This window comes from Ceratotherium simum, chromosome 19, assembly GCF_057802395.1.
Source record: "Ceratotherium simum simum isolate JZ-2026a chromosome 19, ASM5780239v1, whole genome shotgun sequence".
Classification (NCBI taxonomy): domain Eukaryota; kingdom Metazoa; phylum Chordata; class Mammalia; order Perissodactyla; family Rhinocerotidae; genus Ceratotherium; species Ceratotherium simum.
In genome coordinates, this window is record NC_141918.1 from 30,755,470 (window position 1) to 30,779,809 (window position 24,340).

At 44.9% G+C, this 24,340-nt stretch overlaps 1 protein-coding gene across 1 annotated transcript in view; it reads left to right on the plus strand.

The window, feature by feature from the left end:
• Positions 1–14,071, plus strand: part of NR2E1 (nuclear receptor subfamily 2 group E member 1) — a 101,568-nt gene extending 87,497 nt beyond the window's left edge. The window contains exons 4-10 of the mRNA XM_087443765.1: positions 2,375–2,462; positions 3,992–4,227; positions 5,505–5,651; positions 7,721–7,817; positions 8,205–8,354; positions 8,623–8,728; positions 12,622–14,071. Of these exons, the coding sequence (XP_087299891.1) occupies positions 2,375–2,462; positions 3,992–4,227; positions 5,505–5,651; positions 7,721–7,817; positions 8,205–8,354; positions 8,623–8,728; positions 12,622–12,784 (987 nt within the window). The 3' untranslated portion in view covers positions 12,785–14,071. The remainder of the gene's footprint in view (positions 1–2,374; positions 2,463–3,991; positions 4,228–5,504; positions 5,652–7,720; positions 7,818–8,204; positions 8,355–8,622; positions 8,729–12,621) is intronic.
• The last annotated feature ends 10,269 nt before the right edge of the window (positions 14,072–24,340 follow it).

Here is a 24,340-nt window from a genome sequence, read left to right on the forward strand (position 1 = left end):
CTTTGGTAACCAAAATGGTTAAAACATTCTCACTATATATATATTCATATATATATATATGAAACGTATATATATGATATGTGTATATACTTACACATATATTGTCTGGTACTAGTGAATTATTCCATCTTTTTCTGAAGCCATGTCTGCCCATATCAATTTCTGAAAGATTTGAATTATCAACAAAAACAAGAAGACATTTGCATTTGGATAAGTTATTTTGAACTCTCCAGTCCTGTTACCTGTTTAATTGGGTACACAGCTCTGTATCAATTTTTAGCTCCATCATAGGGACACAAAACATACACACACAGGACTGTAACCCAATAGCTCCACAGGAATATAGGGATTATGTGGGTCGTCAAAATTGGGCAGACTTCTACTTAAATTATCTTTTACTTTTATACACTAGGGACACAACACATTAGACACACACAGGACTGTATCCCAATAGCTCTACAAGAATATAGGGATTGCTGTGGGTCGTCAAATTTGAGCAGACTTCTATTTAAATTATCTTTTACTTTTATGCAATACACAGAATTGGGGAATCAAAATCTCAGATGTTATGCTTGGTATTTTCAAAGGGATTGGCTATCAATTCAAACATATTGATGTCAGTCCAAGTACTTGTAAAGGAGTGATAATAGACTCATCAGGCTTGGTGGTCCACTCCTTGCAGAGAGAATAAATGGACTGAGCTGAGGCGCTCATCTTTCTCTCAGGCTCCTGGTATTTACGTACATATCATCTGATTTGAAGACACTCAAGAACTAATGAAGGCTTCCATTTTGCATTAGCATGTTTATCAGAATACTAGGAGGATAACATTTGAGGATAGACATGTGATTGCATTTAATAATAAGTTCTTTAAACCTCTTTACATTGAGCTATTACACTGACTAGCAAAGATGTCCTGAAGAATTCACTTAGGAACCAAAAATTATTTCCTTTCTCTCTTTTCTTCTAAGATTAGGTAAATTATACTCCAATTTATTATTAACAGTAATGAGGACATTTAGAAATTGTTATGAACCTCTGCCATACCTTTATTTTAAATAAATCAACATATTTTAAATTAGAGAGGTGTGATCTCATAAAATTGTGTTCAAGTGTGCAATTTTTTCCTAAAGGATATTTCAGAACATGTGCTTACTACAAATTCAGAGTATGTGAATTTTTGACATTTTGAAGCAAAAGAAAAGGAGCTTTATTTTATTCTCTGTTCCCACTACAAATGTAACAGTAGCAAGTCATATAAACATAGGAGAGCACCAAGCTTCTTATGTATTTTCTGTATATAAAATACATATGTAGATATGCTCTTTACGTATCTATGTATATGTTCCCTGAGTAATAATGCCTAACACTGAATGAATTCCATAAGAAACTTTCTCTGTAAATTTCCTCTTTTAACGGCCAATATTTTCCCAGAAAATTGCATTACGTAAAACATTTATTTTCTCATGCATCTTAGATAAACATTTCTAAGGTAGCAACTACCTCTTTTTTTCTGTTATCAGGCTAATAGTCTCAGTCCATATTATCATTTTTTCACATAGTTCATCACACTGTCTTTCTGGTCACATTTACATAGTGGGCATTTCTAGATATTGCCCAGGCCCTGGGCTCTTCCCTTCCCACCCTAATCTCTGTAGACCTTACCCTGCTAACCTGACTGACTTCTGCCTCGCCTTTCAGGAATGGCTGTGTTTCCATGAATCTGGGCTGAGGCTAGGCTTTAAGAGAACTCTTAACAGGCTGGTTGTAAGGATGATTTCAAGTATAAAGGCAAGAGTGAGGAAACGGGAGAGTAGAGAATAAATATCTGATAGATAAATGGGCTCGCCCAGAAAATGACAGCAAGAGGTAGACTCAACCTGAAAGCAGAAAGCATAGCTGGCGGGAGGGAGCGGCGGCCGGGATCCTGCAGGCAAGCCTGCGAACAGCAGCTCTGAGGCCTCCTCCTCTGGGGCCGGGTCGCTGTCTTCGGTCCTGAAAAGTCTCGCCCCTGCTCCACCTCCTCCGCGCCTGGCGGAAGTTTCCCTCGTCGGCTTCTCCTCCCACCACTGCAGAGTCTGGCAGACCAGGCGCTTTGACCCTTCACCCGCTTGGAGAGGGACTTTTCCTCCTTGCCCGCTTTTCTAGGGTCAGGGGTTGGTCCTCTTGAAGTGGCCCCGGGAATCCTAGTCCTTTCTCTACCTGACCCTGCTGTTGCCCAAGGCCCTGGCTTTTCGCGGACCCAGGCTTGCCGCTCCGGGGTCGGTGGCGGGGTCCTTTCTTGCCTCCACGCCATTTTCCTCGACCCGGCGCCGGCTTCGCGTCCCCAGCCCAAAGGCCCTGGGGGCCGCTGACCGCCTGCGCTCTGTTCCAGGGAGGCTGCCCGGTGGACAAGACGCACAGAAACCAGTGCAGGGCGTGTAGGCTGAAGAAGTGTTTGGAAGTCAACATGAACAAAGATGGTAATCAGTACATCTTTTTATTCGTCTAATGTTGATTGAGTAGTAAGTAAATTATATGTACAGAAAATACACGACCCTCCTATGCATGTAAATCATCTCCCTAGCACTTCTTTCCAGATGCCGGGAATTGGCCTCGGATTTTCAGGCGTATCCGCCTCCTGGAACTCCCTAGGCAAGGCCCATGCCCACATAGCAGACAGCGCCGCCACGAAGGCAGCGTTGCTGGGGATCCCACTCTGCTGGGGACGCACGCGCGATACTTCCTGCCTCGCGGCCTAATTCCTCTTCTCGCCTCTCCTTGCAGCCCTTTTGGGGCCACCCCTAAGCCTGTTAGCCTCCCGCAGGATCTCGCAGTCTGGTTAGTCTGCCGGGGAGGCAATCATGGGGACTGGGAGAGGTGTCTTGGACGAGGGAGGGCGGAGCCGCAAACGCCGGGAATTTCGAGCCCTCATTTGCAAATTCATCAAGGTTCAAAAATCAGGACGGCCATTGCGGAGACCTGGGCTTTTTCAGGGCCCTGTCTCGGTTCTACAGAAAGGGGCTGGAGAGCCAGGGTGACGCCTGTGGGTGCAGCGGACACCCAGCTCCCAGAAGGCTCTTAAACGTGCAGCAAGAACTAGGACGTCGGGATGCTCGTTGGGCGTAGAGCGCAGTCCCAGTGCGTGCCGCGTGGTGGCCTGGCGAGGGCGCCCCAGGCCGGGGCGGGGCGGGGGTAGTGGCCGGGAGGGAGGAATGGGGCCTCAGGACAGGGTGCAGAGCGGGCTTTGCCGTGGCGGCGGCCGGGGCCAGATGGCAGCTCCCGGAGGCAGCGCGCCCACTGGGGAGAGCTCCTTCCTCTGCGGCGCAAGAAGCAGAAGGGAGCGTCCAACCTGTTGAACTTGTGTATTGACAAGTTGTCAAGCTCGGCGAGCGGAAGATTGCCCTGAATTAATTTGTTTGTTTAAACTGTTGGTGGTAATTGTCACATCTCCCCTGCCTTCCTCTAGCACACTCTGAGACGGGCTCTCCCTCGTCCCATCCCCCAGCGTCTTCTGGGCTCGGGTCTTTTTCTCCCGGGGCCCTCGGAGGCCAAACGACATTTCCGCGGGGCGGGGGGTGGAGATGGGGGGAGTCGTCCTTGGGCGGAGCGGGAAAGTCTGTGCGGAGACCTGGTGCCTAACTGTGCGCAATGCTCCCTCTCCCCTTGGTTGCGGACGAGGATACCCAACTACTCCCTCCCACAGGGTCTCGGTTTCCTTGCGACCTCCCCTGGGTGGGGAGGAGCCCTGAATGGACAGAGAACTCTAGTCTTGCTTGAGACTTGGCCATTGTCGTGACCTCTCCTCGGCCTCAGCTTCCTAATGCCTATAATGTAAGAGTTAGAAGATCTCAGAGCGCCCTCTGCCCCCACATTCTCTCTCCCTCCCTCTCTTCACCTCTCGGGTGACCTTGCCTGTCCAGATGTGGCGTTTGGCCCGCGAGCGCGGGCAGCGGCTGAGTGTCGCCGAGTCTCTGATCCCAGGCGTGCGTGCATCTGTCTGTCTCTGCAGCCGTGCAGCACGAGCGGGGGCCTCGGACGTCCACCATCCGCAAGCAGGTGGCCCTCTACTTCCGTGGACACAAGGAGGAGAACGGGGCGGCCGCGCACTTCCCTTCCGCCGCGCTGCCGGCGCCCGCCTTCTTCACCGCCGTCACGCAGCTCGAGCCGCACGGCCTGGAGCTGGCCGCCGTGTCCGCCACCCCCGAGCGGCAGACCCTTGTGAGCCTGGCTCAGCCCACGCCCAAGGTCAGTGGCCTTGCCGGGCTTAAGGAGGTCGTGCCGAGCCGAGGACGGAGAGGGGCGCACCCGCTCCTTCTGAGTTGGGTTGGGGTCAAGCAAAAAATGGAGAGACCTCGCAGGGTGCTCGGCGGGGCTCTGCAGGCAGCTCTACGGCTGCTCAAACTTTAGTATGCAGTAAAGTCACTCTCTGAGCTGGCTACAAATTTGATCTCCCGGGCCCATCTCCCAGAGAGTCCCTTTCAGCAGGTCTGAGGTGGGGCCCAGGAACCTGCACCTTTAGAAAACCCAGATGCGAAGCCTTGTCTGAACTGAGAGGGCAGCGCAGGAGTTCCTGGAGGCCAGAAGAGCAGACGTTTGTTTTTAGAAGAAAGGGGTTGCCTACAGCTGGCAGAAGAGTCCCTGAGCTGCAGGGATCTACTTTCTTGGGCAAAGCTATGGGTCCCTAATGCAAGAGAGAAATGTGGAGCTCACTCTGCCTTTCCCACTCTCCCCTCCCTCTCTTCTGAGATACATGGACTTACACCAAGATTGAGCCTCTACTAGAAGGGCCATAGCCAGAACCACCTCAAAAGGCTGCCACCTAGGGACTACCCTCCAGGCTTCCAGCTGGTACCTACCCAAAGCCCCCATTCCAGGATGAGACGGGCTCCTGGCCTCCCCCAGGGGAGGGCCAGCTGCAGCCCCAGGCTGCAGGGAAGCCAAACACCTGGGCACATGCACACACACAATATTTAATATTGCTTTCTTACCCTTGATGTGTATAATAAGCTTGGGAAAGTAGTGTTATGAATATGTTGTCAGTTATGAATGGGAATGCTCTGTGAATGATTAAGATGTCTAATTGAAATATTTCCATAATATACTCATCCTTTCTAAAAATACTCATGTGCATATTTGTGTTTGGGATGCCTATTAATTTATACTTTTTTCACATCTATTTTTATTTACACAAATGCAAGCAGCTCTTGTCTCAATTGGGAGACAGGCCTGGCACTTGGCTCAGCCTGACGAAAATTTGCTGCAGGAGATAGACAAGCCAGATGCCCCTCTGGAAGGAACAAGCCTCCAAAGAGGGGAAATGGCCTCTCCAACAATTATTATGTCCCAAGCTCTGCAGATATAGATGTTTGCTTTTTATCCCCCTATGGCAACTGCCCATTCAAGCAGAACGTCCAAATTCCTATCTCCTTCTCTGTTCTAATTAGAAAATTTAAAAGTTGGCTCTTCTGGCAAAGCTGTGGTTTCCTCACTCTCTGGTGTCTCTCTCTCTCTTCCCTGCGCAGTACCCCCATGAAGTGAATGGGACTCCGATGTATCTCTATGAAGTGGCCACAGAGTCAGTGTGTGAATCAGCTGCCAGGCTTCTGTTTATGAGCATCAAGTGGGCTAAGAGTGTGCCAGCTTTCTCCACGCTGTCTTTGCAAGACCAGGTATGGCCAAGAGGGCCCTGAGGTCTTGAGGGAGGAGGTTGAGAAAGAAGCAATAGTAGTCAGCCTTATGAAACTGAAGGTTACCCAGATAAATTGCCAAGGCCAGGCATCTGTTCTTAACAGCAATGAGGAAACCATTTTTACTAGCTTCTTTCTGTGGGTTCAAAATATCTAGCTATGGAATCCTTAGTAAGAAATGTAATTATATCAGTAAATTTGGATCTGGTCTATGAAAAACAAACATACAAGAACATTATGTTTTGTTTTTTAGTTTAATTGAAACATTAAATTTAATCACAACTTTTTAAGCCTTAATGACTTTTAAAATTGTTAATAAAACAATGATTTCTTAACAACATTGGAACTGAGAGAAATAAAAGGTGATGAGAGTATTCTCCTGTAAGATTTTTGGAACTAGTCTCATTATTTTATATTCACAGCTTTATACTTTCCGTTGTAATGCTCAGTTTTGGCCACTGATTTATCAGCATTCAGGATTAAAGGGTGCATTGCACACCTCCTGCAAGCTAAGGTCTCCCTTGATTCTTTAAGTGCTTTCAGAGACTTTGTAAACAAATAGGCATAGTGCATAATTCTGTGGTTGTAAATGACATTCAGAGGGAGAAAAAGTATGTGCTGCTAAAAATTGCATCGTACTAAAACCCAGATGTGTTGTTGTTAGGAATATCAGAAATGGCCTCTGCCAGAATTTTTCTAACCTTAAGGGAAAGAAAGAAAGTGAAGCATTCACAACCATCAGCTGTCACCAGTACATTCACGGAAATTAATGACACATTTCCCAAAAGGCTAATACGTGGTTCTAAAAGCAAAGGATTTATTTCTTTAATTCATTTTATACCTAATTAAAGCATAATAGTGCCCTTTAATATGAAGTACGTTTCCTACAGAGAGACCTGGCAATGTGCTCAAAACATTTAATCTTCTAGCTGGGATGTTCTTTTTCTCATGGCCTGGATTTTCAGACAAGGCCAGAATTAGATATTGATTACCTTCCATTTTTAAAGTATTATTTTCTGTACTTAATGCCATAAAACTAAAAATAAAGCATTTTGAAAATTAAAACTTTTGGTCTAATTGTAATTTTGGCTACAAGCCTTCACAAATCGGCTCTTAGCTCCCAAAAGGAAATCCTTTCACATAAATCATCCAGAATTAGCTGGTTTTTGAGCGATTTTTCAAAACAGATTTTTAAAGATGGCTGGGTTCTATCTTTGACTAGGTTCACTGACTGACTCTAACCGCGTGCTCTGTGTGTGTGGCGTATGTGTAAATTGGCTATTTTTTCTCAAAACAAGTATTTGTGGACTCTTGAACCCAAACAAAATTTACTTACCATCTGCCACGTAGCCCTTCGGTGGAAACCCTTCAACAACACACAAACTGCGGTGACATGGAATCCAGCATACTAATTTGGAAAAGGAGCCAGGTTTTCGTTTTAAATATTCAGTAGCACATTTTATTAGAATGAAAATGACAAGCACCTTGATGCTGTCCACTTATGAGTCTCAGAAAAATCAGGCAGTGAGACGAGGTAAACTCAGCAAAACCCGATTAACATAATTACACCCTGATTTCCCTGCATGCCTCTTGGGAATTAGTGATCTCTTTCCCAGCCCAGCCCCCTCAACCCTCCAGGAAGATGGGGGCCCAGATCTGCCTGCTTAGTCTAGAATCCTCAACCCTGATAAAATCAGCATTTTGTATGAGGGGAATTCACCTGCTGAGCTGCTGGTGGCATTTCATAGAGCCAGGGTCTCAGAAGAAGTTTCTAGGTGGTTAGGAACAAATGGATGTAAGGACAAGAAGGATAGACCCTTTTCCAAGGGAAGCAAAGTTTGGGGGATTGGAGTGGCTGACTCTCAAATGCATAGGCACCTTTTCAAAAAGGAAAATATGGGAAAATAAAGGAAAGTTAAAATATTCATAGGAAAAATTACCAAGACAGGCATTTAAAACACTTTTTAAAATAATGGAAATTTACATATTGAAATTGTTTATAAATTTATAAATTACACACTATATTATATTATACATCTATTGTATGACAGCTGATGCTTTTGGAAGATGCTTGGAGAGAACTGTTTGTTCTAGGAATAGCACAATGGGCCATTCCGGTTGATGCTAACACTCTACTGGCTGTATCTGGTAAGAATTGCACAATTTAATGACTTTGTTGTAGAAATTACCATAAAAATACATTACTGAAAAAAGAACAACATGTAAAGAATAACAAATTCCTGCTGAACAATAGAGTATACCTGTCATTTATAAATCTATATTTAAATGCAAATAATGTTGTTTTGTTGTATTCATGACTGCTTGCATTGTTATTTAAATGCAAATTACTGTGTTTGTTATCATCCAAGAGAAGATTTTATATTAACTTTCATACAATATAGCCAGTTTACATGGAATCAGATATCTTAGAGTGACAATTGAATAGATATTAATATGCAGGATTTTGTCAAAAATCAATATTAAATCATGAAAATGCCTTCATATTAGAGCATTTATTCCATATTTTTATTCTAGGCATGAATGGTGACAACACAGATTCCCAGAAGCTGAACAAGATTATATCTGAAATACAGGCTTTACAAGAGGTGGTGGCTCGGTTTAGACAACTCCGGTTAGATGCTACTGAATTTGCCTGTCTAAAATGCATCGTCACTTTCAAAGCTGGTAAGCAGACACAAACCCCTGTCTCTTCTCCTTCTCCAGTTTTGCCACCTCGCTAAGTCAGCCACCTCAAAGTCCAGACTGACCCTTGTAAAAAGAGGTGATGGTTTTCAAGGGAGCTGATGCTCTCAGTTTGGTGAGCTGAGGGCCCCATTTGCGATAGTTGTGGGGACCTGCATGTTCTCCTGCTGGCCGTCCACTTGCAGAGAGGTGCTTTCTCCATCTGCATTTCCTGTGCTGCCTGTCACAGTTTCCTGGTCTTCATTTCTAGTTCCTACACACAGTGGTTCTGAACTGAGAAGTTTCCGGAATGCTGCCGCCATCGCAGCTCTTCAAGATGAGGCTCAGCTAACTCTCAACAGCTACATCCATACCAGGTGACTTCTGTTTGCCTTGAACGTGTACTTAAGAAAATTGCTTCCACTGTGAATGTGTGAGCAGGGGGTAATAAGCCAGTTCAAACATTGTGACTAATTACCTGTTGCCAGCCAGTTAATTTAGTAAGAGTCTATGTCCTCACCTATCTCTTGGGGTGGGTGAGAGGAGTGAACCAAATTAGATTATTGGAGTGAGACATTGCCAGACAGACACCTTACAGCTGTCCTGGCTGAACAAGTTGATCTGTCAAAATAGTTGAACACGTTTGGGTGAATGGACCCAGATATGGGAAAGGCAAAAAATGAAGGCTGAAGTGTTATGGTTGATGTATTAGAGAGTGGTCTCATTATCCTTTAAAAAAGGCAAGTGCCTTCCTTTGGATGCCAATCCCAAAGAGAAGGACCAAAGAACTTTCTAAAGAGGCCATCTTTCCCCCATCATAATTGCTGTTTGGCTTTGCTGATTGGTATCTGTTGAGTGACTGAGTCATAGACCCCACCAGGTTACTTCTAGCCAAGCAGTGCCCACTGGCAGAGGCTGTTCTTGGCCATTTGTAGAAACTCTCAGCTGCTGGGGCTCTAGCAATGCTCCTCCTGGACCACCAATGGGCAAGTCCACCAGGAGGTACAGACTTTCCGATTCCATTTTCAGATGAAAAAAGGCAAGGCTTTTCAAGAGCAGTGGCTCCTTGCTAGCTTCTAAGTTAGGACTGTGGTAGATCTGAGGTTAGAACAGAGTTGCTATTCTTTTTATTCTCTAGATTGATCTTGAAGGGAAGCCCATGGAAGCCTGTCTCTGTCATCTCAACATGGAAGTAACTAGATCAAATGAGTAGAGGTGGTTAATGCCTCCCTCACCTAAGGGGTCAGAGAAACCCCAAGTCAGCTATATTCATTTGGGGTGATACCACTTCTGCTGGGATCTCCTTATTCTACTATAAATCCTGTTTTGAATGCTAATGAATAAAACTGTTCCTTGTCCATGGAATATCACTGAAACTGTGTTAAGTGATAGTGCCTGTGTATATGTTTTTACAAATTACAGTGCCATGGTTTTTTAATTTAAAATCCACGTTAAATTTCAGAATGTATATAGTAAGCACTTATATTGTTCAAAATTATGAAATGGAGCAGTACATAATTTGGGCAGTTTTTCCCTACTAAAAACTAACTTGGGTATCATAACTGACCTCTGACATTTAGCGTCTTTAAGGTATAAAGAACATCACCCCAAGAAGAATATGATATCCAGTTACTGATTCAGTCAAGCCTTTACTGAGTACCCGCTCCTGGTGAGCATTGGGGGACCCCAGAAAGAACAGTACATTGCCCCTTATCATTGCACGAAGCAGGCAGAAGTGTTACTCCAGTTCAGACCAGAGGAGAGAGAAAAGCAAAGTGGGGAGGGGAAGAGACAGAGTCTAGCTGGAGGGGGTGAGGGAAAATCTGGACAGGCTGATGGATGGAGGAGACAGCATGTGAGCTGGTCCTCGACTGGGAGGATTGCAGCAGGGGAGGAGGGGTGCGACGAGAGCCAGTAGAGGGGCTGGTAGAGGTGCTGTGGGAGGTTCGGGAGAGGTGAGTGGGGAGAGTCTGAGAGAGCCTGGCCTGCCAGGAGCTGCTTATAGGGCGACCAGAGAGAGTGAAACCACAGATTAACACACGTCTATTTTAGAGAAACGGCAAGTATACCACTTCCCCCCACCCTCAAAACAAGGAAATTATTCTTGGAAGGAACACATTTGCTTTGACATGGAATTTTTATGTCATGATATCAGCTACGGCTATAATTTAATATTAATATCTAAAGTCTACATGTGACAAAACTGACTATGCCTTATTCCTTAGCTCCTTCAAATCAGTGAACATTCTCCTCTAGCGCTTTCTTGTCTAGAAAAATAAAATCTGAAATTGAAATGAAAAGCTAACATTGCCAACTGAGCTAATTGTACATTAATTGTTAAAATTGCAAACTGAGCCAATTGTTACAGCTCTGTAAGCTATTTCTCTTATTCTCTAGGACATGAGGAGAAGGCTAGGAATCGGCATGTCACACAAACTATATGTTATAACTAAACATCGAATATTCAGAACTGTGGCAGATCCAGAATACTTACATCTGAAGAGAAAACTTCCAGTTATTTATGCTGATGGATAAAGTCAGGGGCATAGATATTCTAAAAAATAATTTTGAGCAGTCAGAGACTCTCTCTCTGTTTCCCTCTCTCTCTCTCTCTCTCTCTCTCACACACACACACACACATGCACACTCACACACAAATATTGTTATTGTCTCTGGGTAGTAGAGTACTCCACATATGATAGACAATTAGTTCTTCTTGACTGGCTAACCAGCCCCTTCCTAACTGGAGAATAAAAGAAGTGGGTGAGTAGGTGAGTGGATAATCTACTCACAGAAAATCAAGAGTTAATTGTCTATGGATTCTCCAAAATCCATCCTTCCTGAAAGTATTTCCCACAGTGGTTTCTCACCGTGGGAAACTTCCAGCATGTTGGGTGGATGCTGCAGACATGGTGGAGGCTTGTCTAGACAGCCACTGCCTCCCTCCACTACAGTGTTCTCTCTCCTCTGCCTGACTCTGGGAAGGGAAACAGAGCTGCTGAAGAGAATAACTGGCCACGATGAAAGGGAGGCATGGGTCTTGGGATAACTTTCCAGGAAATGTAGCAGATACTTTCATCAAGGAGAGCAAGTGGTGGGATTTGGGTGTTTTTTATAATGTAGATAAGCTACACCGTTTCCATACCACATTATTAAATGTGGTCTGGTGGCCCCTGTCCATGGGTGGTCATGAAACTGGGCAGCAAAAGAGCGAAATGAGGTCCTCAGAAGCCCAGAAGGAATTATCAGCCCAGGATCAGGTAGAAGAGAGGGCCTCTTGTGTGCCCAAAGCTGAGAGACAGGCATGAAAACTGCTCCCCTGGACTCTATCTGCAGGGTGGAGCTAACAGGCAGTTCAACTCCGTGTTCAGCTACCCAACTCCCGTGAAGGAATTTTGATATCTGTCAGTTTCTGGCACCTTGTGGCCATGGGTTGAATCTGGCTTAGTCACAGGTAAGTATCCTGGAGCTCAGTCTTTTAGATGGTTAGTTTCAGTGGAGGGAGCCCTCCTTGTGGAAGGTGTTGATACCTGATTCCAAGCTACTGACTGAAGAAGCATCAGGGCTGCCGTGAGGGGATGGTTTATAGGCATCTAAAGGCAGCAGAAAATGGAACTGGCATATCTGAGCACAGATGTATGTTGGACATCAAGAGAGGAAATTGTTAAGCAATTTCTCACATCTTTAATTATATGTCAATTTCATTGACATGAAAGTTGGGTGGCACTGCCACCCAACAGAACTTAGTCTTTAATTTGCAGCGTAATAAGGATGGAATTATTCCTGAGAGTGACTAAGTATAACGCCTGAATAATAATTTGGAGAATTGCTCAGAAAAGGAATCCATTTTATTTGAGGGAAATAGCCTGGTGGAGGAGCCTTGAGACTCAGAAAATGTAGATGCTGTCGCTAGCTTTGTCATCAATACCGTGGGTGTTTTCTACCCTGGAAACCTTAAGTTTATTATTTGACCTAAACTTAGTACCATGTTTCTTAAAATTATTTTTTCTCCAAACACAGTGCAACCCCTTTGCCAATGTAGGGACAGTCACCATGTGATTTTGGCCACGTCATTTATGTTCTCCGTGCCTCGATTAGTCTACATGCAAAACAGGGACGGTAGTGCCTGTCTAGGACTCTATTGCAAGGAGAGTATGTTATTAAAGAGGCCCAATCAGGAGTTATGCTGAAGATGGTGTGTGTTCCAGTATAAGATATTAATTCCCATCAGTAACGGATCTTATTGCTTTCACGGCTTCTCCTATTCCAGATATCCCACTCAACCGTGTCGCTTTGGAAAACTCCTGTTGCTTTTGCCAGCTTTACGTTCTATTAGTCCATCAACCATAGAAGAAGTGTTTTTCAAAAAAACCATCGGCAACGTGCCAATTACAAGACTGCTTTCAGATATGTACAAATCCAGTGATATCTAAGCTCTCAATGTCCCCACTTTTCAAGATGGGACAGTCTCTGATGAACTTCTACCCATGGAGAATAAGCCTCAACTAACAAACCCTTCGGGAAGCATAAACCTGGGAATGTGTAGCCTTCAGGAAAAAATGTCAATTGACACAGAACTGTTCCAGTAGCTTTGACCTGCTGCCTCACCCAGGGTAGGGCAGCCCGGAAGGAAAGGGGGCATCACAGGACCCCTGAGCAGAGCACTCGCTGCTGCCACGCCCTGGGAGGGGGGCTGAATTGGGGGTTGCCACAGGCCTGCCATTCTGCTTCTTCCTGGAAGATCGGGCTGAACTATCAAAAGCTGAAACATAAGTAGAACTTTCTTTTCCTTTTTAGCATACAAAGTTGGGTAACCAAATATAGCTCTCTGTGTATAACACCATACAGCAGCCTTCAGAACTATCTTACGTTGGAGAATTTATTTTAAAAATAATGGTTAGGTCTTAAATCAAAAGTTTTATCAAAAGTTCCCCTTCTATTGTAATACATCATGAAGTGGCCTTCAGAACTGAGTTAATAAGTGAAAGGTAGCTGATGCCATGAGATTTGCTTTTTCTCTCTCTTTTTTCTTTCCTTCCTCTTTTGTTGTTCTTTTTAATACCATAGGCCAGGCAACCTTGTCAAAGGAATTGGTGGACGAAAATGAGATTCTTACCAGGACTTCAGGTTGGCTATCATCTCAAAAATAGAAGAGCTTTACTAAAAGAACACAAGTCAAGGGAGGATGAATAAAAACAGCAAAACCAAATAAAGTGGAGATGAATGATGGAGTGAGGCGGATTGCTGTCCCGTTAACATAGTGCTGAAACCAAAGGCAATGGGGGTCCACACTCGTGTTTCAGCGAGTCACACCAGACAGTAAGTGAACACAGACGTAATGCCAGAAGGAACTTCAAGGAGATGGACGCTAAAGGTTTCTTGATTGATCCATTGCTAACAGCCTGAGACTCTTCAATGCCTTTCAGAAAACCGGTTTCTAGTAAAGCCTTGAATGCGTGCACGAGCACGCACGCACACACACCCATACACACACATCGTCCTATACTATAAGCTGCTCCTTTGGTATGAATCTATACTTATGAAAATGTAGAAACAAACATTTTAAAATAGCTGCTGTACTTTTCACATTTTGATTTATTAGGTACTAGCCCTGAGGAAAAATATCCAGCACTGGGACTATCATAGGATGAGTCAAACTTTTCTTGTACAAAGTGAATTAACTGATTTGTGAAGTTAAAAGGTTGTACTCATTGTATTTACGAAGAATAAAAATATATTGAATTTAAATGAACTCTGCCTGATTTCTTAGCCTCCCTCCCTGGCTGGGTCTCACCCACCAGATCCAAGGTGGTGGCAGCCACTGGTGTAAAAACTGAAGCTTTGAGCACTCCAGTCTGAAGAACTGAACCACAAAGGCAATTTCCTTTTTACAGTGGATCCCGTTTGTAAAATGATGAGTAAAGAAATAAAACATAAGATTCCGTTCTTGCAGCTCTCAAATGAAATTGCATCTGTTAGAAAAATTGCTGTGTGAGAAAGAAAGAGGCCGATTAACAGAGTCTTCATTCACTCCCTCTTCTGTTTCTAACTCCCTTGCCAACATTTCAGTCCTGACCAGGAACTTGAAATCATTCAATGATCAAAAAGATAAAGTGTGAAGAACTATATTGGTGAGTAGATGTGGAAGGAGCAGTAGAAAGTGCGTTCAGATGTTCCCAGCAAATCTCGGGGCACCAGCCCCACAGCCAGAGGCCAGTGGTGGAAGTTAGAGGTGCCCGAGGCCATGGGCACCGTGGGCTTCTCCTGGGCAGCAGCTCCAGCAAGAGTCTGGAGCAGAAGCACTGACAACTCTTGGCTAAACTGGCCTTGCAGATTGCGTGTGTGGAAGTTGAGTCAGCCAGGCACTCCTCGTCTACTGATTCCACAGAAAAGGAGAAGTTGGTCTTAAAGAAAAGCAAGAATGTTCCTTGCAATGTTGTTCATATTTAACAACTAAAATGTCCACCAACAGAGAATGGGTACGTTGTGGTATGTACAGAGAGTGTTACAGTAATTAAGGTGAATGGACTAGAGCCAATGCATCAACATGGGTAAATCTGAAATACAGTGTTGGGGGTGGGAGGGAAGTGACTCATAGAGGTTACACACAGCTTGGTATTTATATAAAGTTTTACAACCTACAGAACAATACTACATCATGTTTATAGATATATAAATGTATAGCAAATGTTTATAGATATATAAATGTATAGCAAATGCTTAACACAAACATGAGTATGATAAACACTGCCTGCATGGTAGTGGTTACCTTTGGGAATGGGCAGGATTGATGAAGGGCACCAAGAGGACCACTGGCAAATATTTCTGAAATGGTTTATTTCACAAGACAAAAAAGAACCAGAAACAAATATGAGACCAATGACAAGATGTGGTGAAGCTAAGCAGTGGGTCCAAGGCTGTTCATCCATGTGTCAGTCAAGTTTGCTTCAATTATATATATATATATAACATATATATTATTATATATTATATATATATTAAATATATATATATTTGTTATTATTATAACCCCCAAAGTTTACAATAGCAAACTTGTATTTCTTGCTCATGGGACTGCAGTCCCCAGAGGCTCAGCTGGGCCTGGCTCTAGGCTGCCGTTTGGGTTTAAGCTGCTCTAGGGTTTCCTCCTTCTGGGCGAGCAGCTTCCCTAAAGCAACTTCTTTGCGTAGCAGAGCGCAGAAGTGCAAGAGGCTGAGCCCAACCATGCAAACACATGTTAAGCCACTGCTCACGTCACATCTGTTCCCTTTCCACTGGCCAAAGCCAGACATGTGGCCAAACCCAACTCAAGGGGACGGGGAGGCGAGGGTAGGGGAGGATGGCACTGACGTGTAATAAAATCAGCATAATAGTCTACTTTATTTTAAATGTTCTTAGTAAAATTAAAAGGGAGTAAGTGTTCTGTGACATGCCACAGAATACTGATTTCCACTGGAATTGCCTTTGTTTTGGGCATCTCTGCCATTACAAGAATCAAACCTGGCTTTCCACATTGGAAGATGTCCAGAATTAAAAACCCCGTAGCAGTCTCTTCTGGGATTTTGGGATCTCTACTGGATGCAGCTGGGTGCTTTAAAAACCTTGCTGCTTGCGTGGATTTTTAAGGCTTGTGTTGTGGGGGAGGTGCCACAAATATATAAATTCAAGATATACTATTCCAATATATACAATTCGAATACACAAAAAAGAGAAGATGAACCCAACCAAGTGATTACTGCAGTCAAAAACCAGTCTTCAGTGCTTCTCTAAATCTGGGAGGGTCACTTTTCAAAGGGTCACTTTTGCATACTATGACGATTAGGCATGGAATCTTACATTTGTGTTTGAATTACTTTTAGTTGTTCTTCGATGCTCTGGAAGAGAAAGAACAGGTGATGAGTTCAGAAACTGCATTGAGACTCCCTAATTGCTTTGCTGATAGTTCAAGGTTTTAGTCCAGTTTAGGAGCCCAAGAACTGAACACATTTTTCAGAGACCTGCACTGTGGTGGCTGTCCTGAATCATTTGTATAAAAATAGACACCCTAGGGCCGGCCCCATGGCTTAGCGGTTAAGTGCTCGCGCTCCGCTGCTGGCGGCCCGGGTTCAGATCCCGGGTGCGCACCGACGCACCGCTTCTCCGGCCATGCTGAGGCCGCGTCCCACGTACAGCAACTAGAAGGATGTGCAGCTATGACATACGGCTATCTGCTGGAGCTTTGGGGGGAAATAAAATAAATAAAATCTTAAAAAAAAAATGGACACCCTACACTTTTCTGCAAGTTATTTTCGTGTGTATGTCTCTCTCTCCTGGTGGTACATATGGCTCTACCTCATTCTTTTAAACATCTGCCTAGTCTTCCATTTTGTGGATGGACTATAGTTTATTCAACTAATTCCTTGTTGATAGACTTGGGTTCCTTGCAGTTTTTCACTATAATAAATTAAACTGCAAAGAACCATCCTTCTATGTACACTTCTGTGGAATTGTGGAGGTATTTCTGTAGGATAAATTCTTAGAAGTGGCCTTTCTGGGTCAAAGATTATATGCATTTTTAATTTTGATACATACAGCCAAATGGCTCTCCAAAAGCATTGTATCAATTTGCACTCCTGCCAAGAAGGCATGAGAGGGCCCATTTCATTGCTCAGAATTTAAAAGTGCTTAATCAGACACGGGCTTGATGAACACTTCAGAAGCTGTTAGAAAGATAAAGAGAATGCATATGTTTCTATCGTGAATATGCCTCTGCTACAATGCTTACTGACTGGTTAGATAGGTCTCACCCTGTACTCATGGTTAGAGCTTGGTTCCCCCAATTTTTCAATCCAGGCGCCTTTTGTGAACTTGTGGGTACCCAGGTCATGATAAAGGCAGAAAGAAAGTGGATAAATGAAAATATCGATGCACTTGGCAGACATGTTCTGCTGCTAAGAGGCTGCTCTAAGAATCTCAAGCCACTCATTTTACAACAAAATTTTTCGTAATTATTTATGGAAATTGAAGAACAATGACTCTCTTTAACTGAATAACTCCAGGACCTTTACCACAAATGGCAAGTGGTTTATTTTTCTTATGTAGACTGTATTTTAAATGTTTTTAGTTTTGAAGCTCATTTGGGAACACGAGGTGGCTTTTTTTCTCCGAATATTGCTGACATGCATATAGACCAGTGAGGAGGGTCATCAGGGCTTTCAGCTGCCCACTGAGCTGGGCTCATCAGCAGTATGCAGAAGCCAGTCTTTCTGATGAAGAAACCAGGATGTTGCCACATAGCCTGGGCATCTTTCTGACGTGCCAAAGTGTTGCAGCGCTCTGCTGGGAAACCGTGAGTAGGGTCAACGCTTTGAGGAGGCCAAGGTCATAGGTTTGATCTTCAGGGAAGCCAGGTGGCCTTATTCTCTCCAAGGCCCTGGTATCTCTAATATCTGTCAATAGTTATGTCCCAGGACACTGAGCAAGCGGCAGCAGAGGCCTGGGCTCCTCTACCATGAAGGCTGGAGAATGGCTCCCAGCTCCTGTCCCACTGAATGCCATCCAGGGCACCTTCTTCACACTGGCCCAGTGCTGAGCCTGGTGGAAGGAGCACTGGCTAGGGTGAAGAGGCCGGGGCTCTGGTTATGACCAAGGTGATCTTGGGCAAGTCAGTTAACCTCTCTGCACCTCAGTGTTTTCATCTGTGTAAAGGAGCACGAGGCTCAGTGATGCCTAAAGTCCCTCCTTCTGTTCTCATGATCATTATCTTTAAATGGGGCCAGGAGACCCCCAGAAGAAATTCTCCTTGGTGGCAAGAACTAATCAGATTAAGTGCATTTCCAAACATGCTCAACCTTGGCTACTTGCCTCCCCAATCTCTCCATTTAGGCAAGTTGTTCTCAATTTTGGCTGCACACAGAATCACTGGAAGAGCCTTCAAAACTCTCGTTGCCCGACCTGCATCCCAGAGCAATTACACCCAAGTCTCTGGGGGCCCAGCCATCAGTATTGGAAAGCTCCCCGAAGATTCCAGCGTGCGGCTAAGGCTGAGAAACACGGGTGCCAGCCTTTAGTTGGGAGCCCTGGGATGGGGTTTCGTGTTGAGGCTCCCGGATCGTCTGTACCCCTCTCGCTTCATGCCTGGCTGCTCTCCCCCTACTCACTGGTGACCTTTAAGAAAGTTAATTCCTTCCCCTCTTTCCCGCTCCGGCCTGTCATTGAACTCACCCAGCTGATTGAGGCGCTTATGATTGAGAACCTCTTCTGACCGCTTCCCTTTCCCCAGAAATTAACGTGATCATTAAGGCTTATAATTTCACTCACCAGTGCTATCAATCAAGGGGCTGTGAAACAGAGTTAAGAGTCCTTTTGTAATTGGCAGCAGCCTGCGATTCGGAGCCGAAGAACATCCAGGGGCCGTGGGGAGACTGGAGGAGGGGAGGGCCTGGTGTGCAGAGCGGGGCCGTGCCCCCTCGAGCTGACTCCCCAGGCTCTTTGTGGCCTGCTCCCACAGGGGCCAGCAGCTCCGGCTTCATCTGCGCTGAATGTCAAAAGGAGGAAACCAGTTCTTGCCAACAGCGCTGCAGGCAACTCCTTGCCCACCCTGAGCTCTCTGCTATGGAAAGGAAGGTATTTCAGAACCCAGAATCGGGCAGACCAGTGGATTCTTTATACACTGGGCAACTTGAGTCTTGGGGGGAGGGGCGGTAGGTCCAGATTATTTATAGTTCAGAAGTGGGGTTGAGGCTGTCAGGCCCAAGGGAGCAACACGTTCCTCCCCAACCCCCTCGTTTAGAGACACCTTGGAACCACCTAAACAGCAGCTGAGCCTGGAGCAATGCACACTCTGCGCCCCTTCCTCCAGCCCAGCCTAACTCCAGGCTTCCTTCTGGATGCAGGGAGCTTGTGATCAGAGTGGCCCTGGGACTACAGCGGAGTTTTCCCTCCTAGGACGGTTGGGCTGGTTGATTCAGTTTCCTACACACACAGGGTCTAGTGGAATATCTCAAACATACATAGTAGGTGGGTGATGGGCCAGAGGTGAGGGAGTATTTTTATCTCAAACTAAGCATTATAACAACATTAAAAGTGACTTTCCTTTATTAGATAATACAGGAAAATCTGGAGAGGAAAAAATTATCTATAATTCCACCTCACTAACACAACTATTTTCACTTTTGCCTGTTTTCTCTAGTTCTTACATAGGTACCTACATATTTGAACATAGTTGTAACCATAGTGAACATGTTTGCATCCTGATATCACTCAACATTTTATCACAAACATTTTTTGTTAGTAAGTTATGAAGCCTCAGAATGCCTTTTAGTGTTTGCATAATAATTCTGTTACTTGGTGTGTGCCGTAATTTACCAGCCATTCACCGTTTTGGATAATTTCTAACAAAATGTTTAATAAAATAAATTCACATTATGTGAAACAGCATGTATAAGACCTACCCATGGAGATGGTTAAAAATGTAGATTCCTGGTTCCCACCTCCTGAGACTGTGTGAGGTGGGGCCTGGGCATATGCATTTTAACAATCCTGATGGAAGTGGTCCCGGCTCCATACTTCTGGAAACACAGCCTCGAGGCTTGCTTCAGGTTTCTTTAGGGGCCACCAAGGATGGAGGTTTGGTCACAGATCCACCACAGAGATACCGAGAGAAATTGCTTTCATTTTGAGCTCCTTTTTTTTTTTTTTTTTTTATAATTTTTATTTATTTTTTTTCCCCAAAGCCCCAGTAGATAGTTGTATGTCATAGCTGCACATCCTTCTAGTTGCTGTATGTGGGACGCGGCCTCAGCATGGCCGGAGAAGCGGTGTGTCGGTTCACATCCGGGATCCCAACCCGGGCCGCCAGCAGCGGAAGCGTGCGCACTTAACCGCTAAGCCACGGGGCCGGCCCTTGAGCTCTTCAATTAGCACCAATATCGAGCCCAAGATTGGAGCTGTCTCCTCAAAGAGTGGGTCACATGGGAGCTTCTTCCCCACCTGGCTCTTCACTGATATTCACTGGGCACTGGCTCTCCCGGCAGCCTCTGAGAGGCCTGCAAGCCCGAAAGACAAGGTTTGGCCAATCAAATTCTTTCTAGGATCAACCTAGCTCTCTCCTCTCCACTTAAAGATGAGATAGGAAGGGTTCCACATATTTGCTCTGCTCCAGCATTTTGTCAATGAGAGGTTCCTTTGAATTAATCAATTTCTCTTTAAAAATGCAAGTACCCACTGGTAGGGTCAAGCTGTCCTAGGTGAGGCCACCCCTGATCTCTCCACTGTGTCTGGTCTGCTGGAGCCTGAGCTCTGTGAACAGTACCAACAGGTTCTCTCGAAGCTTTTGGTTAGGTTTGACTAATGAGGAAAACCAGAAGGAGGCTGGAGGAAGAGGGAGGGTGACGTTGGCTCTTACGGTGTTGCTGTGGGTTGGCTGCATTTCTTGACTTAGAGGCCACAGCTCCTGTCCAGCGGTCCTCTCCACACAGCTCTCTTTCCCAGAACACTCATCCAACCTAGGGGTGGCTGTGGTTCCCCTAGTACCAGCCTCAAGGAGCTGCGCTATCTCTGTGGCCTCTCTCCATCTTGCCTTCATCTTTGCAGATAGCCTTTTCATTAAACTCGGCTCCAATTCTACAATGTGAATGTGCCAACTGTTTTCTACTGGAGCCCTGACCAGTATGAGTAATATTTTGAAAATGATTCAATATGTTTTTGTGTTTGCATACCTTTCTGGGCACTTCACCCTTACCCTTGCCTGGCTGAGATAGCCATTTCGCTAGGAGAAATATTGGGATTTGTTATAAAAGGAATGAAAGAAGATGAGGAGGAGGAGGAGGAGAGAGAGGAGGAGGAAGAGGAGAAAGGGAGAAGGAGGATTCCACTTCTGATCTGAAAAGTAGGTTTAAACCACAATATAATAACATTACAGGGTGGGCTATTATTTTGAGTTTTCAAATCCTTCATTCTCTCCTTTTTCAAAGGCAGAACCTAGAGAACCCAGTTCACAGAGTTCTGTGGGGTAGAGAAAATTCTGCTTTGGCCTCTGACAGTGAAGCCATGAGGCATGCTGCTTGACGGCTGAAGTAAAGGGGGAAGTAAAAGAAAAGCCCCTTTCCTCTCTACTTCTTGGGTATGATGGAAGAAGGAAAAACCGAGAGTGAGCTTCGTGAAGCAGAGTGAGCCAGGCTCATGGATGTGTCCCAATTTCCAGACCTTTGACCTGGTGTGGGGGAGGGCTCTGAAGAAGTGAGGAGAACTTCAAGGGAACAAGGCACTTTCTGCCTCCAGACCTCTTTGGATTCTGGTAATCCACGATACTTTTGTGGTGGCCATATCAACCAGGCCACAACAAGTGGAAAGAAAAGTGAGGTCCTAAGGTTTAATTTTCTCTCAGTTCTGCTGTGATGTAGGAGCTGACTGAAGAGCTAGGGGCTAGCCATGGCAGGGCAAGGTGATGGACCACTCAGCACATGGTAGGGGTGGACCCCTGGGTCTATGACTATCTGGACAACTTGGCAGAGATTCAGGAGTCAGCAGCCAGCAAGAGCTGAAGTGGGGCCCTGTTATCCAGGGACCACCATAGGCTCTGACCAAACCTGGAGACCAGACCACAGCTTAGCTGCTGGAAGCCCAGCACAAAAGCCTGCTGGTGGGCAGCACCCGGCAGACAAGGACATCTTTCCAGAGCCCAGCGGGGTGGGGGCACTGTGCCTGACGACCCCAGCTCTTCCTACAGCCAGGAGCACGTTTCTGCTGCACTAGTCCCCATTACATGGGACACCTTCTTTGGGAGAAAAGCAGGGAGAAGGGGTCGCTCTCCAGGAGACTGCAAACTACCTAAAGGGCTATTTAAATCACTCCCACAAGATAGGACGAAAAGTTAATTTTTGTCTCTGAGCAGCAGGTGTGAGTTTGTGAAGACAACCAGGTGAACTGCAGATAAACTAAAGAAATGGAGTATCTGTGCAATTTGAGTTGTAGTGAGAGTTTCCTCGGGGCCCTCGTACATTAGTTCTAAAGAGCTGGGCCCATCATTTGAATCGTGAAATGATGGGCTAAAGCAGAGAGATGTCCAAACTCCTGTCCAGCTATGGCATTCCAGCACCGTGATCCAAAATAAGAATTTTGATTGGAGGAAGGAAAGAAGATGCCATAACCCTATGGGTTATGATATTCATCATTCATTCATTTCTTCACCCAGTAAGGCTCACTGGGAGCCTACTGTGCACCAGGCCTGAGCTCCATGGCCAGGACACAGAGATGAGTGATAAAGTCCTCAAGGAGCCCATTCAAGGTCTAGTAAGGGAAACAGATACACAAAGAATTACAACACAGTGATGTGGGCCATCATAACTGGAGACATGGACACTTTGCTAAGGGAACACCAGAGAGAAAGAATCTTTTCTTCCCTGGGACACGAAGTAAGCCTCCACTGGGCTGGCAACAGTTCGGCTGACTCTTGAATGATGAGCGAGGTGAACCAGGTGCCAAACAGTTGGGAATGGGGGCTTAGCTGGAACAGCATGTCAAATGCCTATTGGAATGGTGTTTTAGGTCAAAGCTTCAGAGGCTGGAGGGTATGTTGTTAGGGGCTGAAGGGTTGGGGGAATGGTAGCAGATGATGTTCAAAACAAGATTGGAATCAGATTCTGCAGGTGTATACATCTTTATGCACCACATTCTACCTTGAGTTGTTACATACCGACCTTCAGTCCCCGTACTAGGCTGGAAAAGCCAGTGCTGGGCACTGCACTTAGAAAGCAGTCCGTAAGTATTGAATAAAGAGTTAAATGTGTTTCTGTAGAGTGTGTGGGGTCAACTGTGCTGAGAGACAGGTTCTATTAATCCATTTGACAAGTGTCAAGATGAAAGCAAGGGGGTTCTTAGGGGCTTTCTCTCATGCAGTCAGTAAAATTCTGTGGTCCCCTTGAATCTCTTTAGGAATTACTAACTCCTGTGTTTTCCATCAAAACCTTCAGCATAACCCAATATCTGATCCATCCATTCATGGATCCCCTCTTACACTGCTCTGTCCCAAAGCACTTTACCTTATTTTTTTAAAAAATCAGGGCCAGCCCTGTGGCCTAGTGGTTAAGTTCACTCTGCTTCGGATCCTGGGCGCGGACCTACACCACTCGGCAGCAGCCATGCTGTGGTGGTGTCCCACATACAAAATAGAGGAAGATTGGCACAGATGTTAGTTCAGGGCAAATCTTTTTCAGCAAAAAAAGAAAAAATCGTCTCACCTGCAAGTGAAACTGACACTGCTGAAGAAAGAAAATGGCAGCAGTCCATTGCATAACACCGCCTCCATGGTAGTTTAGAAACGTAAGCAGTCAACACCAGAGGTGACAATGTCAGCAGGCTATGGTGCCCACATAGCTGGTGAAGACCTGGAAATAGCATCTCTCGTCCAGAGACTCAGCCAGCAGAGGAGTTAGAACACCAAGTTCACCCCCCAGCTGAAAGATACACCTAGAACGAGGCATCTTCTCCAAAGTAAAAAGTGCCACAGTGAATTGGCATTTCCACACAATGCTCGTGAAGGTAAGTTAGTATACAATTCTTGTGAAAAACAATTTAGCAACTTGTATCACAAGCCTAAGGTATTCATTCACATCTTTAGATGGACTTCTGGAACCCTGGCTCAAAGAAAAACCTAAAACACAGCAAGGCCTTTATGCATAGAGATGCTCACCATAGTGTTATTCATAATATTTAAAAATTGGAAATAATAAAAATGTCAAATAATAGAATATAGCACAAACATATGTTGTATACTCTCCGCACCTATTGTTATATCTGTGAGATTATGTGGAGGTATTATCACATGAAAATTTGCATAGGAAAAGATGGTGGGATTACGGGTAAGTTATTTTTTCACCTATTTTCCAATCAGGTGGTTTTATTATTTTTAATAGTTTGACATATTTATTGTATTTATATTAGTTTTTTGTTGTTTATATTTTTATAGGCAACAAATTTGTTTAAAATTTCCCAAGCTGGAGTATTGACTG